This window comes from Lepidochelys olivacea, assembly GCF_965140295.1.
Source record: "Lepidochelys olivacea isolate rLepOli2 genome assembly, chromosome: 11".
NCBI lineage: Eukaryota > Metazoa > Chordata > Testudines > Cheloniidae > Lepidochelys > Lepidochelys olivacea.
The window spans coordinates 21,651,646-21,664,738 of record NC_140421.1 but is presented as its reverse complement, the minus strand read 5'-3'; the positions used below and the strand labels follow the sequence as shown (position 1 = coordinate 21,664,738).

The 13,093-nt window shown below is 36.9% G+C and overlaps 1 protein-coding gene across 1 annotated transcript in view; it reads left to right on the top strand.

Annotated features, from left to right (window-relative positions):
* LRP1B (LDL receptor related protein 1B) overlaps window positions 1–13,093 on the top strand; it is a gene marked incomplete at its 5' end in the record, with an annotated part of 885,246 nt that overhangs the window by 474,059 nt on the left and 398,094 nt on the right. The window contains 3 exons of the mRNA XM_084642729.1: window positions 2,957–3,097; window positions 6,293–6,418; window positions 12,698–12,829. Coding sequence (XP_084498855.1) covers window positions 2,957–3,097; window positions 6,293–6,418; window positions 12,698–12,829 — 399 coding nt within the window. The remainder of the gene's footprint in view (window positions 1–2,956; window positions 3,098–6,292; window positions 6,419–12,697; window positions 12,830–13,093) is intronic.

Here is a 13,093-nt window from a genome sequence, read left to right as displayed (position 1 = left end):
TATTTTCATTAAGTTGTCCTAAAAGCTTTGTTTCTTATAAATGCCTTAAAGAGTTGATCACTTATCTCCTAGTTGCTCCTAAAATTACTGTAGTAAGGTGAGTTAAGAGGAGCAACTCCCCTAAATCTATTACTTGCTATCCAAAAATGAGCGGAAATACCGGTATAGAAAAATTAACTCATTAAGGGTATGTCTACACTACGAAATTAGGTCGAATTTATAGAAGTCGGTTTTTTAGAAATCGGTTTTATATATTCGAGTGTGTGTGTCCCCACAGAAAATGCTCTAAGTGCATTAAGTGAATTAACTCGGCGGAGCGCTTCCACAGTACCGAGGCTAGAGTCGACTTCCAGAGTGTTGCACTGTGGGTAGCTATCCCACAGTTCCCGCAGTCTCCGCTGCCCATTGGAATTCTGGGTTGAGATCCCAATGCCTGATGGGGCTAAAACATTATCGCGGGTGGTTCTGGGTACATATCGTCAGGCCCCCGTTCCCTCCCTCCCTCCGTGAAAGCAAGGGCAGACAATCGTTTTGTGTCTTTTTTCTTGAGTTACCTGTGCAGACGCCATACCACGGCAAGCATGGAGCCCGCTCAGGTAACCGTCACCGTATGTCTCCTGGGTGCTGGCAGACACGGTACTGCATTGCTACACAGTAGCAGCAACCCCTTGCCTTGTGGCAGCAGACGGTGCAATAGGACTGGTAGACGTCATCGTCATGTCCGAGGTGCTCCTGGCCACATCGGCCAGGAGCGCCTGGGCAGACATGGGCGCAGGGACTAAATTTGGAGTGACTTGATCAAGTCATTCTCTTTAGTCCTGCAGTCAGTCCTATTGAACCATCTTATGGTGAGCAGGCAGGTGATATGGATTGCTAGCAGTCGTATTGTACCATCTTCTGCCAGGCACGCAAGAGTTGAGGATGGCTAGCAGTCGTATTGTACCATCTTCTGCCAGGCAGGCAAGAGATGAGGATGGCTAGCAGTCATATTGTACCATCTTCTGCCGAGAAGCCCTGAGATGTGGATGGCATGCAGTCCTTCTGCACAGTCTGCTGCCAGCCAAAGATGTAAAAGATAGATGGAGTGTATCAAAACAAGAAATAGACCAGATTTGTTTTGTACTCATTAGCTTACCCCCTCTCCCCCCGTCTAGGGGACTCATTCATCTAGGTCACACTGCAGTCACTCACAGAGAAGGTGCAGCAAGGTAAATCTAGCCATGTATCAATCAGAGGCCAGACTAACCTCCTTGTTCCAATAAGAACAATAATTTAGGTGCACCATTTCTTATTGGAACCCTTCGTGAAGTCCTGCCTGAAATACTCCTTGATGTAAAGCCACCCCCTTTGTTGATTTTAGCTCCCTGAAGCCAACCCTGTAAGCCGTGTCCTCAGTCGCCCCTCCCGGCGTCAGAGCAACAGCAAACAATCATGCATCTGAGTTGAGAGTGCTGTCCAGAGCGGTCACAGTGGAGCACTCTGGGATAGCTCCCGGAGGCCAGTACCGTCAAATTGTGTCCATAGTACCCCAAATTCCACCCGGCAAGGCTGATTTAAGCACTAATCCACCTGTCAGGGGTGGAGTAAGGAAATCGATTTTAAGAGCCCTTTAAGTTGAAATAAAGGGCTTCATCATGTGGACGGGTGCAGGTTTACATCGATTTAACGCTGCTAAATTCAACCTAAAGTCCTAGTGTAGACCAGGGCTAAGTCAGAGTTTTATGAGAGAGAGAGGAAAAAATAACTACTTAGCAATCTGGTAGAACTTTTTGGAGTTCATTGGCAGAGTTTTGTTGGCTGTCACCATCCTAATAATTTGAGAACTTTTTTTTATTAATGAGGGAGAAACCCCTTCAGCAGTAGTCAAAGTTAAACTAAAAAAATGAGATATCAAAATAAGGAAAATAGAAGAAGAGGAAGAAGGAATAAACCTTAATATTTAGTAGAGTTTTGATAGAAGAACTAAGAAACAGGTTACACATCTAAATGTAAGAAAAACAGTACTTTCAACCTAACCATGAGATCAAAGACTTTAAAAGACAGATCAGGAAGACAAAGAGTAGAAAAGCATCAACTACAATATGTGATCAATATCATAAAGATGAAGAAAGTGATTGGTAGCAGGTTTTGTCAGTATAGCTTTACAGACTTTCACAGGCTATTTTATAACTGTGTATTTGTGTAAAATACTACACTTATCTCATTTAAGTTGTAAACCAAGTTTTATAGATTTTTGTTATAAAATAATGGATCTGTTAATAGGTTTCGACAAAAGTTGTTAGTTTGCTCCTTTTGTAATCTGTGTGAAATTGGTTGATAGTCTCTGCATAATTGGAGATTTTTAACAACAGGTTAGCCAAACCACCTGTCAGGGATGACCTAGTATATTAATTGTACCTCAGAGTGTGGGGAATGGACTAGATGACTTCTTGCTGTCCCGTTTAGCCCTACATTTCTGTGATTCTATAATCATACCTTGCAGATAGCGGTTACATAAAAAAATAATAATAGTGTTTACATATCAATGTGCTGTTTATTAATTTGAACACTAAGGCCAAGAACTGAAAGTATGGAGACTGCCTGCTCATCTCTAAATATGGTCAAGTCAAAAAGAATTTGAGGATATTCTGATAACATTTATGCTCTCATATTGCTGTGCTTTTTTCTGTAGATATAAGACTTCAATTTCCATGGCTCTTACTCAGGCATCCTTCTCAAGCATTATGTTCACTACAAAATGCTTGGAACCCTAATTTGTGGAGGGAGGGAAAGGAGTGAAAGTGTGATTTCTATACTTTTAAATTATGATGAACTTCCTCAGACTTTAAGGAACCAACAGTTAATTAAAACTGAATGATTTGGAAACTAAGGATTTATTTGTGTCAAATGTATATTGTTTGATAAGATGATTATCTTTATTTTTTAAATAAAAAAAAAAACCTTGACATTTTTACAGATAAAAAACTCTGGTGGGCAGACCACAACTTAGCTCAGCTGGGTACATGCAACAAAAGAGATGGAAGAACCCCCATTGTCCTGCGAAACAAGACTTCAGGGGTTGTACATATGAAAGTGTATGATAAAGCAGCACAGCAAGGTAAATTGTATTTTAAATATCTTTAAACTACCATTAGAGTACATAATGTATTCATCTTCCATATTATTCCCAAAATGCATAGAGATTTATATTTGTTCCCATTCGTTATCTGATACACTGACTAAAAGTAGAGCTTCTATCCATAGTGTATTACAATGTAGTTAATAACTTTCAAAATATTAGGTAATAGTTTAGAAATCTTTCTTTAATGTGTATTCAAAATATTTGAATATGATGCATAATGCAAATAGAAATTCCTATGGTACTGTGAAGCTTAAATTTGGTAATCAGAACTAAGACATAAATGTGAATATTTTCTTTTTCATTCACTTGTTAATGCTGTGTGTCCCTCAATAAATTATGAAAAAAATAAATATAAGAAATAGTATTTGAAAAATCATTGATGTTTTTCATTCATCTCAATGGTTTCATTCATCTCAATTCATCTCAAAGCCAATGTAATTTATTTTACTTCATTGAAATTGCACTGATGTAAATTGGGAGTAAGTGACAAGAAAAATCAGGCAATTTTATTTTTGTTTGGTAGGAGAATGAATTAGTATGTTTCCCTATTATTATCATGAAAAAAATCTATAATCAAGGACATTGCAAATGGTGAGCTTGTTTTTAGACATATATACTATCCCACAAAGTAAACTATTTATAAAATAAACTCTGTGTGTGTGTGTGTGTGAGAGAGAGAGAGAGAGAGAGAGAGAGAGTCTGTGTTTCAGTTTCCTTTCTCTATTACATACACCTCAAGAGGTAAACTGCAAATCAGGATGCTATTGCTTCCAGTAGGATTCTAGGGAATGTGAAAGAGCCACTGCAGAGGCTTTTATTTCTGTTATTGAGTGTCCAGGGAGATTGAAGTGCTCTCCTACTGGTTTTTGAATGTTACTATTCTTGATGTCTGATTTGTGTCCATTTATTCTTTTGTGTAGAGACTGTCTGGTTTGGCCAATGTATATGGCAGAGAGCTCTGTATAACCTCAAAAACTTGTCTCTCTCACCAGCAGAAGTTGGTCCAATCAAACGTATGACCTCACCTACCTACCTCTCTAATATTCTGGGAATGACACAGCTACAAACACACTGCATTCAGCTTTTAAGCATGTCTTTATGTTCCTAAAGACAGGTTGATTTTCTTTGTTTGGTAACTACTAAAACATGTCGATCTGCAACTAAATATAGTCATTATAGTAAATTGGTGGTATTTTTTGCCAACCAGAAGGATACACAATATCTATATAAATTTATTTCAGCAATTATTTAGTTTAACTGTACTGGATAGAAAAGAAAAAAAAAAGTTTAGCCAAACATGTTTTGTATTTAAATCTAACTGATTTATTCAACAAAGGAAGTATTATCTATAGTTAGTGAATTGAATGAATAGTGTCTGCTCACTATGTTCTTCAAGACTTAAGAACTAGTATATCTTATCCTCTCATACCTAGTTTCATAGATTGGAAGAGAAAAACAAGTGTTTCTTCTTTTTCAATGTCCAATTGGTTTATAAACTTTGAGTGAACTAATCATTGAACTGAACTAGTTGAATAAACTGGAATGAAGATAATATTCTCTCTGTACCTGCAAAAGAGGCTACTCCTGTCAAAAGCTGGTTGGTTTCAGATCCTTAGCAAGTGACTTCCACCCATCATTGGTGGTTTGAGTTTCTTTAAAACTGGACAACAAACATAATTCTTAATGTTGTTTGGAGTTTTATTATTGTTTGAATGTTTATGCCACGGAGGTTCTGGAAGTCACTGAATCTCTGCTTCAGCCCCTGGGGCTGTGGGACGCTGGAGCTGGCAGCCAGTGGGGCCCTGGCTTTAGGAAATTTTCTCTTTGGGAAATGAGGTCACCTTCCAGCTGCCGTAGGCAGAGCAGGAACCCCACAGCTCCCAGCCACCACTTCTGCAGCAGCAAAAGTTACCTGCTTCGGTAAATTTTTATTTATTGCCCGTGACCTGTCCATGACTTTTACTAAAAATAACTATGAGAAAATCTTAGCCTTAATTATTATTATTATTTAAATTTAATTCTTTTAATTGACTACAATAAGCTTGGGCCTTAACGTAGGTTGTCAATTTCAAATTTAATTTTAAATATTTTTTTTAAAATGCAACCCTGCATTTAATATTTTTTTAATTCTGTTGTAAATAAAAAAATATTTTAATTAAAAAATGTTGATTATTATCCAGCCTGCTGAAAATTAATCATTCAGCCTCCTCAGGCAGACCATCAGAACATATCCATCATCTCAACTAGATAAATCTATCTCAGAGTTTAAGTGGGTTCAAAATGAAAGTGACAAGTTAAAAGAAGTCAGAATATTCAATCAAATCCCATAATATGAGTTGAGATGAAGAAATTAACTATGTTGTTATATTAAATTTTCTTTAGAGATATTTGATGTATACTTTTTTATGGTACTTTACAATCCTCAGAGGGATCTTTTACACTTTGTATCATTGCCTAACATGCTGTGAATAGCATCACATGGCCCAACATAATAAAAGTGCTATAATAATTAGATATTTAATGAACTGGGAGAGTTCATAAATTATTGAAATTCAAATAATCAGTTTTAATTAGTAAAGTGAGCCTGGAATAATCTGTGGGATATCTCTGTGGAATATATGTCTATGATTATCTAGGTAATACTTGTCACTGTTGCTACACATAGATAATGAGAATTAATATGCTAGATAAATAGATAAATCTTAAAGGTACAAGTTTAATGTTGTGTTTGGGGAATTATGTGCACAGTTCTACAAACAGGAAAATGTATAAGCGCTTTTTTAACAGTAAATTTATTTTAAAAATGCCTTTTATTTAGTGACATGGTACTGAGGTTTTAGCACTCACTCATGGAGTGCTAAGCTTGAACTTGACATGTTTCCAGTTTCATCATGTTCTCTTAGTTTAAAATAGACAAGCTCAGTCAGGTCTATTTTAGTTTAAAGAGATTTGTAAAATATTCTAAACATAAAACATAATGTTATGCTGAGGTTTTCATGGTTTTCAGCATGTGTGTGTTTTCAATTTCAAATAAATCAGGTGAATAATATGCTATGAATTGTTAATCAATTGGTATTAAAATACTAATACTAAGCAACAGAACAGCTTAAGCTTCAGTAGGCTCCACAGAGTTGTAACCATCCATTTCCCCCCTTTTTTTCCATGGTGCAGGTAGCAATTCCTGTCAACTAAACAATGGCGGGTGTTCCCAGCTTTGCTTACCAACATCAGAAACTACCAGAACATGCATGTGTACAGTGGGTTATAACCTCCGAAAAAATCGTATGTCATGTCAAGGTATTGAGCTTTTCAGTTCTTTCTTTTGCTAAACAAATGTTGTGACAACATTGAGACAGAAGAAGAGTCCTTATTTGTTTTTTTTTAAACCTAAATGAACAATTTTACTGAGAAAAGCATGGCTAGATTATGGCAGAAGAAAGGAGGTTCCACTTTAGCTAAGGATTAATTGCACCTTTGATTCTAATGTCCATATTTCTGTTCCTCATAACTTTTTCAGATTTATTTTGGGGAAAAAAAGTAATGCTATGAAACTTGTATATGTCCCCTTCTTTTAGATACACAGATGAGCAGGAACATTTTGAAGGACAGGACCATCATTCTGTAGCTCTTTATTGGTTCACATCTGCTAGATCTGTTTTTACAAACCATGCGGGTGTACAAACTTTTCAGTAGGGGTCTCTACTACAACAGGATATGAAGAGGCTAACTTTACCATCTTGGAACCTGAAGGGTAAACTTATAAGAAATGGCTGCTGATAGGAGCTACTGCAGTTACTTTTATCCTAAATTCCAGTAAAGATTTTGCCTCCAGAATGGATTATAGAATTTAAAGGACCTTTTCCAATTTGTTGAAAAGTTTTTAAATTGAATATTTGGGAAGGTTCCCCGAAATTTTTGGACTTTTGTTTTACGCAAGAAAAGCATTATGGTTCTCAATAGGTATAACATTTAGTGTGGAACTTTGGTTCCTCAAGAGGCCTCCAGGCTCAGGACTTCTAATTCTACATCCAGGGGAAAAAATATAATTTTGTTGGAAGTTGGTAATGACCCCTATATTTACACTGCCTAACACTTTCCATTATAAAAGATTCTTATGACCCTTTTTGAGAAACTTTAAGATTTCCATTGTTTGGAATCGACCTTTGGAATTCAACACAGGATAAGACATCTGACCAGAGAATTACCTTTCCTTTGACCCTGGAAATTCCATTCATGTTTTGCTGAGATATACACTGTTGAAAATCTCTTATTTGCTTGTGTTCCCCAGGAAGATTTTGTCAGCAGACCAAAATGACGGAACATGGACATTCTAAGGACAGACTCACATTGCTGCTACTGTGTATATACATTATGATAGTCTTTAAAAACATGATTACATACTATTTTTTCTAGAAGATCCCTGTTTCATTCAATGCACAGGATAGACATACAAGATGGCAGACTTAAGCAACCTTAAATCTGGCATTTCCTAACTTTTGAATGCTTGGCTTTTAAAACTAAATAAAATTATTTTAATATGGTGGGTTTTTTTTTGTTTTCTTTTTAAATGTAATTTTAATTTGCTTTTACAGGCAATTGTAACTTTTGAATCCATGGCAGTGGTTTCCCTGAAGTAGTTGTCACTAGATGTTCCCTTTCTGCTAGTTATGACTTGAGCTATAAGAATGAATGAACGAGGGGATTGATCTATTAAAAAACGTATTTTCTTCATTTGTAACCAAATTAAATATTTCCTAAATCATCTCAACAGTTAGTTTGGAAGACTAAATCTGCCTTTAATTTCAATCAATTCATATCTATGAAAAGACGTGTATTCAGAATAACTTCAGTCTCCAGATGTTCAAAGAAAACAGAACTAGAAAAATAAATATTATCTTTCGACTCATTAGGAAGGTAGTAGTACTTTACAGAGTTCGCATACCAAAAAAGAAATGTCAGCATGCAAAATCTCCATGTCTCAATGGATTCATTTGCTACAATTTGCTTATACTAACGCAAAACACAATAGAGATGTCAGGTGATGCTGTGGTATGTGAATTTCCTATCCACATCTTGAATTTAATTCAAGGAAATCTGTACAGCAGTCTTTTCTTTTAGAGTCTTGCAAGCACCATATTTATTTTTAAACTGTAACAATGACTTTTCAGTATTACATGATTACTCCCATGCTTTTTTGGCAATGGTCAAAGCTTTACCTACTTTCTGCTTTCCAATGTAATAAGAATGAATATATATAATTCACAACGTATATGAAACTGATGGATGTTTTCCTGCTATGAGTTTGTATAGTACTTAGTACAATGGGATCCAAATCCTGGCTGGGACCCGTGAATGCCACTACAATAGAAATCAATTAATTATGATCAATACTATCATCTTAAATCTAGTAATTCTCAGTGTGATGAGACAGTCACAGAAAGCATGGAGACCCAAAGAGTTGGTTGATGAAAGGATTAAATGGGTAATGTGTGTTCTTTTTCAAGTGTCTGCTACATATTTCCACTTGTGGGATACCATGTCACTGATATCCAGCTATATCATTTAAAATTATTCATTTTTCTAGGAAGCAGCATCCATGGGGCTCTTATACTCTTTCTGCCCTCCTGTCTGTGAAGCATTCCGAGTGTATAAAAGGGGGAGGGGCCCAAACTACTTCTGTTTCGTTTTAACTGCTGAAGGTGCAGCAAGTTCGAATATTACGCAATGTCCTCAGTGCTTTTCTCATCAGCTTCTTTCTTGGATTCTGCCTTTGTGGGGTATTTTCTTTATAGCTAGTTAGGTAAACAGTGTTGGTACAGGTTTCTTCAGTTTGAAGACTATATAGTACCCAACGGGCACATACAACACCTGAACAACCTGTAGGAAAGGGAGGGTAACCCCATTCACTGTTGCTGGTGGTGGGAGGTCTTCAACTAAGTCTGGCAATGTGTAAGTTCAGCATTGACTTTGGACATCTGTTAGTCTCAAGTGGCTCTGTGCTTGGCTTCAGCAACATCCATCTCCCTGATCTTACCTGGTGTTCAGATTCCCTCCGAGATCTTTTCCACTTGAATTATCTAGAACACCTTGTCCAGTTCTGGGAGAACACTTAAGCCAGTTCTCTGGAATCCAAAAAACTCTGTTAAACTTCAGCTCATCATTCAGGTTACTTTATTGTACTTGGTCACCGCATGTAACAGCTCTTTGTCTATGCTGGCCAGACCTAGATGCAGGAAGTTAAGATGCAAGATACCAGAATTCCAGTTCATGTCACACACTGCACAGTTTATAGACATGTTTACTAACTACAAACATCTATACTTTTTGTATGTAAAGACCAATTGCTTTGCAGATTGCATGAGGCAATCTTATTAGTTCAGGTGTTTTGCCTACTTTGTTTACTATAAACATACCCACAATAGTTAGTTGTTTCAATAACTACTTGTTTGGGTTTGTTCAGCAATTACTTGTTCAGGCATGTCTTGTCTGAACTTGGGCCTCCTCATATCAGCTAAGCCAGCCCTATATTGCACTCCTTTTCATTTTCTCTTATGTTAGCATTTGTTCCATTTGCATAATATTTCTCTCTTTTTGTGCTTGCTTTTTCAATTTTATTATCCAGCAGCACATTCCTATGACCACACCAAGCATTATTATTTGAACTCCCATTAAGACTATACTTAAAGTATGTACCAGGAGGTGCAAGCTCTCCTCCTTTGGTATGGCCCACCAGAGTGTTTCCACAGCCTGTACAGTATTGTCCCCAATTTGTTGTTGCTCAGCTATCTGGTGGGTAATGGGCACCAATTACTTCATATTTCTCTTTACTAAATCGGTTATGTTAATGGACATGGGCAGTATAGGTACAAAGAGATTAGTCACTGAGTCCCATTCAGTGTTGTCCATCACTTCCTCTATCACATTCTTCTCAATCCATTCACTTAGCCATAAAGCATGAGTCCCAATCTGAGTCAAAAAGGTGAGGTTTAAACAAAACCCATCTAGGTTGCTCTGGCATGTCATTGTCCCAACTGAAAAGTGATGGTATCCCAATGCACACAAGATATCACCAAGCCTTTCCATCTCTTTCACTTCTCCTTTGTGATTAGTTGGTCCCATGCATTCACAGAATCATCTATGCCACGTTCTTTGACAAAATGCAGTGTTTATCTCAACACTATCATTTTTTGCCAACTCAACGCTAGGATAATGTTGTCTATATGTTCCATTCTCAATAATACCCATACTGTTACCATACACTAATTCTGTAGGACTCCCTGTCCATCTAGGAATAACAGTTATAATTTGCACAGTTGAATTATTAATTTTATGTGGTACCCAATGTCCTAGCCTTGCAATGTACAAATTTTCCTCCCAAACATTCTTAATTCCCTTTTCCACAGACAAGTGTGCTGTTTAACAGTCTGCCCCCCCCCGCTTTATTCCCTGCATTAGATGCATAAAGAGTTTGGTACCATAAATGCTGTAACGAGTTGCTTTTGTAGCTAATGAGTTTAGTTTATTGTTCATTTATTGTGTGGTTATGATTAACTAACATGTTATGTCATATATAATCATTGAATGTTAAATAGAGTTAAGTTGTAGGATTGTAGAAGTATAAGATTGATCAGTAGTTAGAAGGGATAATTTAAGTAAGTAGGGCTTAAATACCAGGTATTCTTTCACTTGGATATATCAAAAATATTCAACTAATCTGAAGACATTGTAGGCCTTCTGTCTTTTTGTGTAGAATGTACAGAGCTGTTGCTTGAAGCTCTGTAGGTACATATATGCAAAAGGACCCCAAAAATCAAAACCAGAAGTCTTTAATTGAGGTCTAATATGGAGACTGAAATTGTGGTAATTTCCAGTACTCTTTTGGACTGTCATCCAGAGCTAATCCAGTGTTTGTTCACCTAGAATTCCTCAGCCCACCTTCCTAAAGCATTGTTTGCTTGGCAATCTCCCAGAAGTGAGAATATGCAAAGATCACTCAAAGAACAAGAACAACAGTTATGCATGAATGTTGCCCCTTCATATTTACACTTCCCCACTCATCTCCCCCATTTTTTGGAGTCTCAGTGAACGATTTCCAAGGTTAGGGAAGGAACTGAAGGGTGGTTGGGGCCTCTCCCTTTGTATACCATCAGAATCCTCCATGGGGGAGGGGACAGTTGGTCCCAATGTGGACGCTGCTTGATAGAACATTTCTACAGCTTGAAGCAGGGGGTGTGCTATGCCCACAAGTGGGATTATGCAGAGGTGACACTCTTGAAGGACAACAGTTACTGGTAGATAACTGCTCTGTATTAAAAATAATTACATTCCAAAGAGAAATTTGAAAATAAAATCCAGCTACACAGTGTGCTCTGCAGGGTTGGATGAGATTCACAATAAAATGAGAGTTGGAAACACTATGTCATGGATGTTGAGAGAATTTGACATTTGTATTTGTATAGGACTAAGACTTTTAGGAAGTAAGAAACTTTTTGTAGCCTATGGGAATTGGGAAATACTATTTACACATTAAAAAGAAAAGGAGTACTTGTGGCACCTTAGAGACTAACCAATTTATTAGCGCATAAGCTTTCGTGAGCTACAGCTCACTTCATCAGATGCATATCGTGGAAACTGCAGCAGACTTTATATATACAGAGAGGATTGGCTTGTGGACTGAGGCATGGTATACCATAGCTAGGTGTTAGTTCCTCAGAGCTTTAGAGCTCAATATACAAGGGTAAGGTTGCATTGATAGCAAATTTGTCAATGTTTCCCTCTTAGAAATCTGCACAGAAATCTCCCACTTAAATTCTGTACACACATTTACTCATCAGTACCCTTTCCACTTGCAATCTAATTCAGTTCTTCACTTTGGGATGGTGGTTCTATAATCCCTATTTAATTGGAACTCCTCAACTGATGTACCCAGGGTCAGACTGCTAGCAAATCCCCTACAAGTGGGACTATGCAGACGTGATATCTGTGGTTCTTCAGGAGTGTTGTCTGTGTATATTCACACACACTGACTGCACTTTCTCCCTTTCTTAGAACTTTTTGTTTTAGGACTCTTGGGTTTAGCAGAAAAAAAATGAGCTGGTTGGAGTCAGAAGGCCCTTTTTATAACTGGCTCCAAATGTATAGTGTCTTAAGAGTATCTCTTTCCAGAAGGTTCTTGAAGCTTGGTGGTGGGAAGCATAATCTACAAGTGTTAATATGAAGTGACAACACTCTTGAATTAGCCATGACTTTTTAACTTAATTGTGTGTTAATGCTGTGGGGGGAGGGGTTGCATGCAAAATATCAATTTTTTTGAAAGTAAAAGATGAAGCTTGAATTGGAGAAGAGTTCTTTTTAAACTATTTTATTCAGAAATATCAAAAACAGCACAGTCCAATATTTCTAGTGGTTAAAGAGCAACAACCTGAATTAATATTTCCAGATTTTCTTTAATAATTTCTTTAAATAGCTGCCCAGTATGTTGCACTACAAAATATTAATTCATTAAAATTTGTTCATTTGAATGTTAACCTATGGTTGCAGTATTTTGCTCTTATTAACTATTTAATTTTCCCTTAGGTATTGAGTCATTTCTCATGTATTCTGTTCATGAAGGAATTAGAGGAATTCCTCTTGATCCAAATGACAAAACGGATGCTTTAATGCCCATATCTGGAACTTCGTTTGCTGTGGGTATAGATTTCTATGGAGGTAAATAAAATATTATGCAGACGTATTTTATATTTAAATTAAAAGACTATTTTTTTCAAAACTGCTAAGTAACTACAACTGCATTTTAAGCCAATGGGAGCTACCAGTGCTTGACCCCACCTAAAAACCGATCCTTAAATACATAACTGACCAGAGTACTCAGTGAAAAATATTAAAATGTCATTTTTAAACTGTAATTGATAGTGGAAGTAAGTAATAAACTGTATCCCACTCTTATTTTTGAACATTTTACAAGGAGGAGGG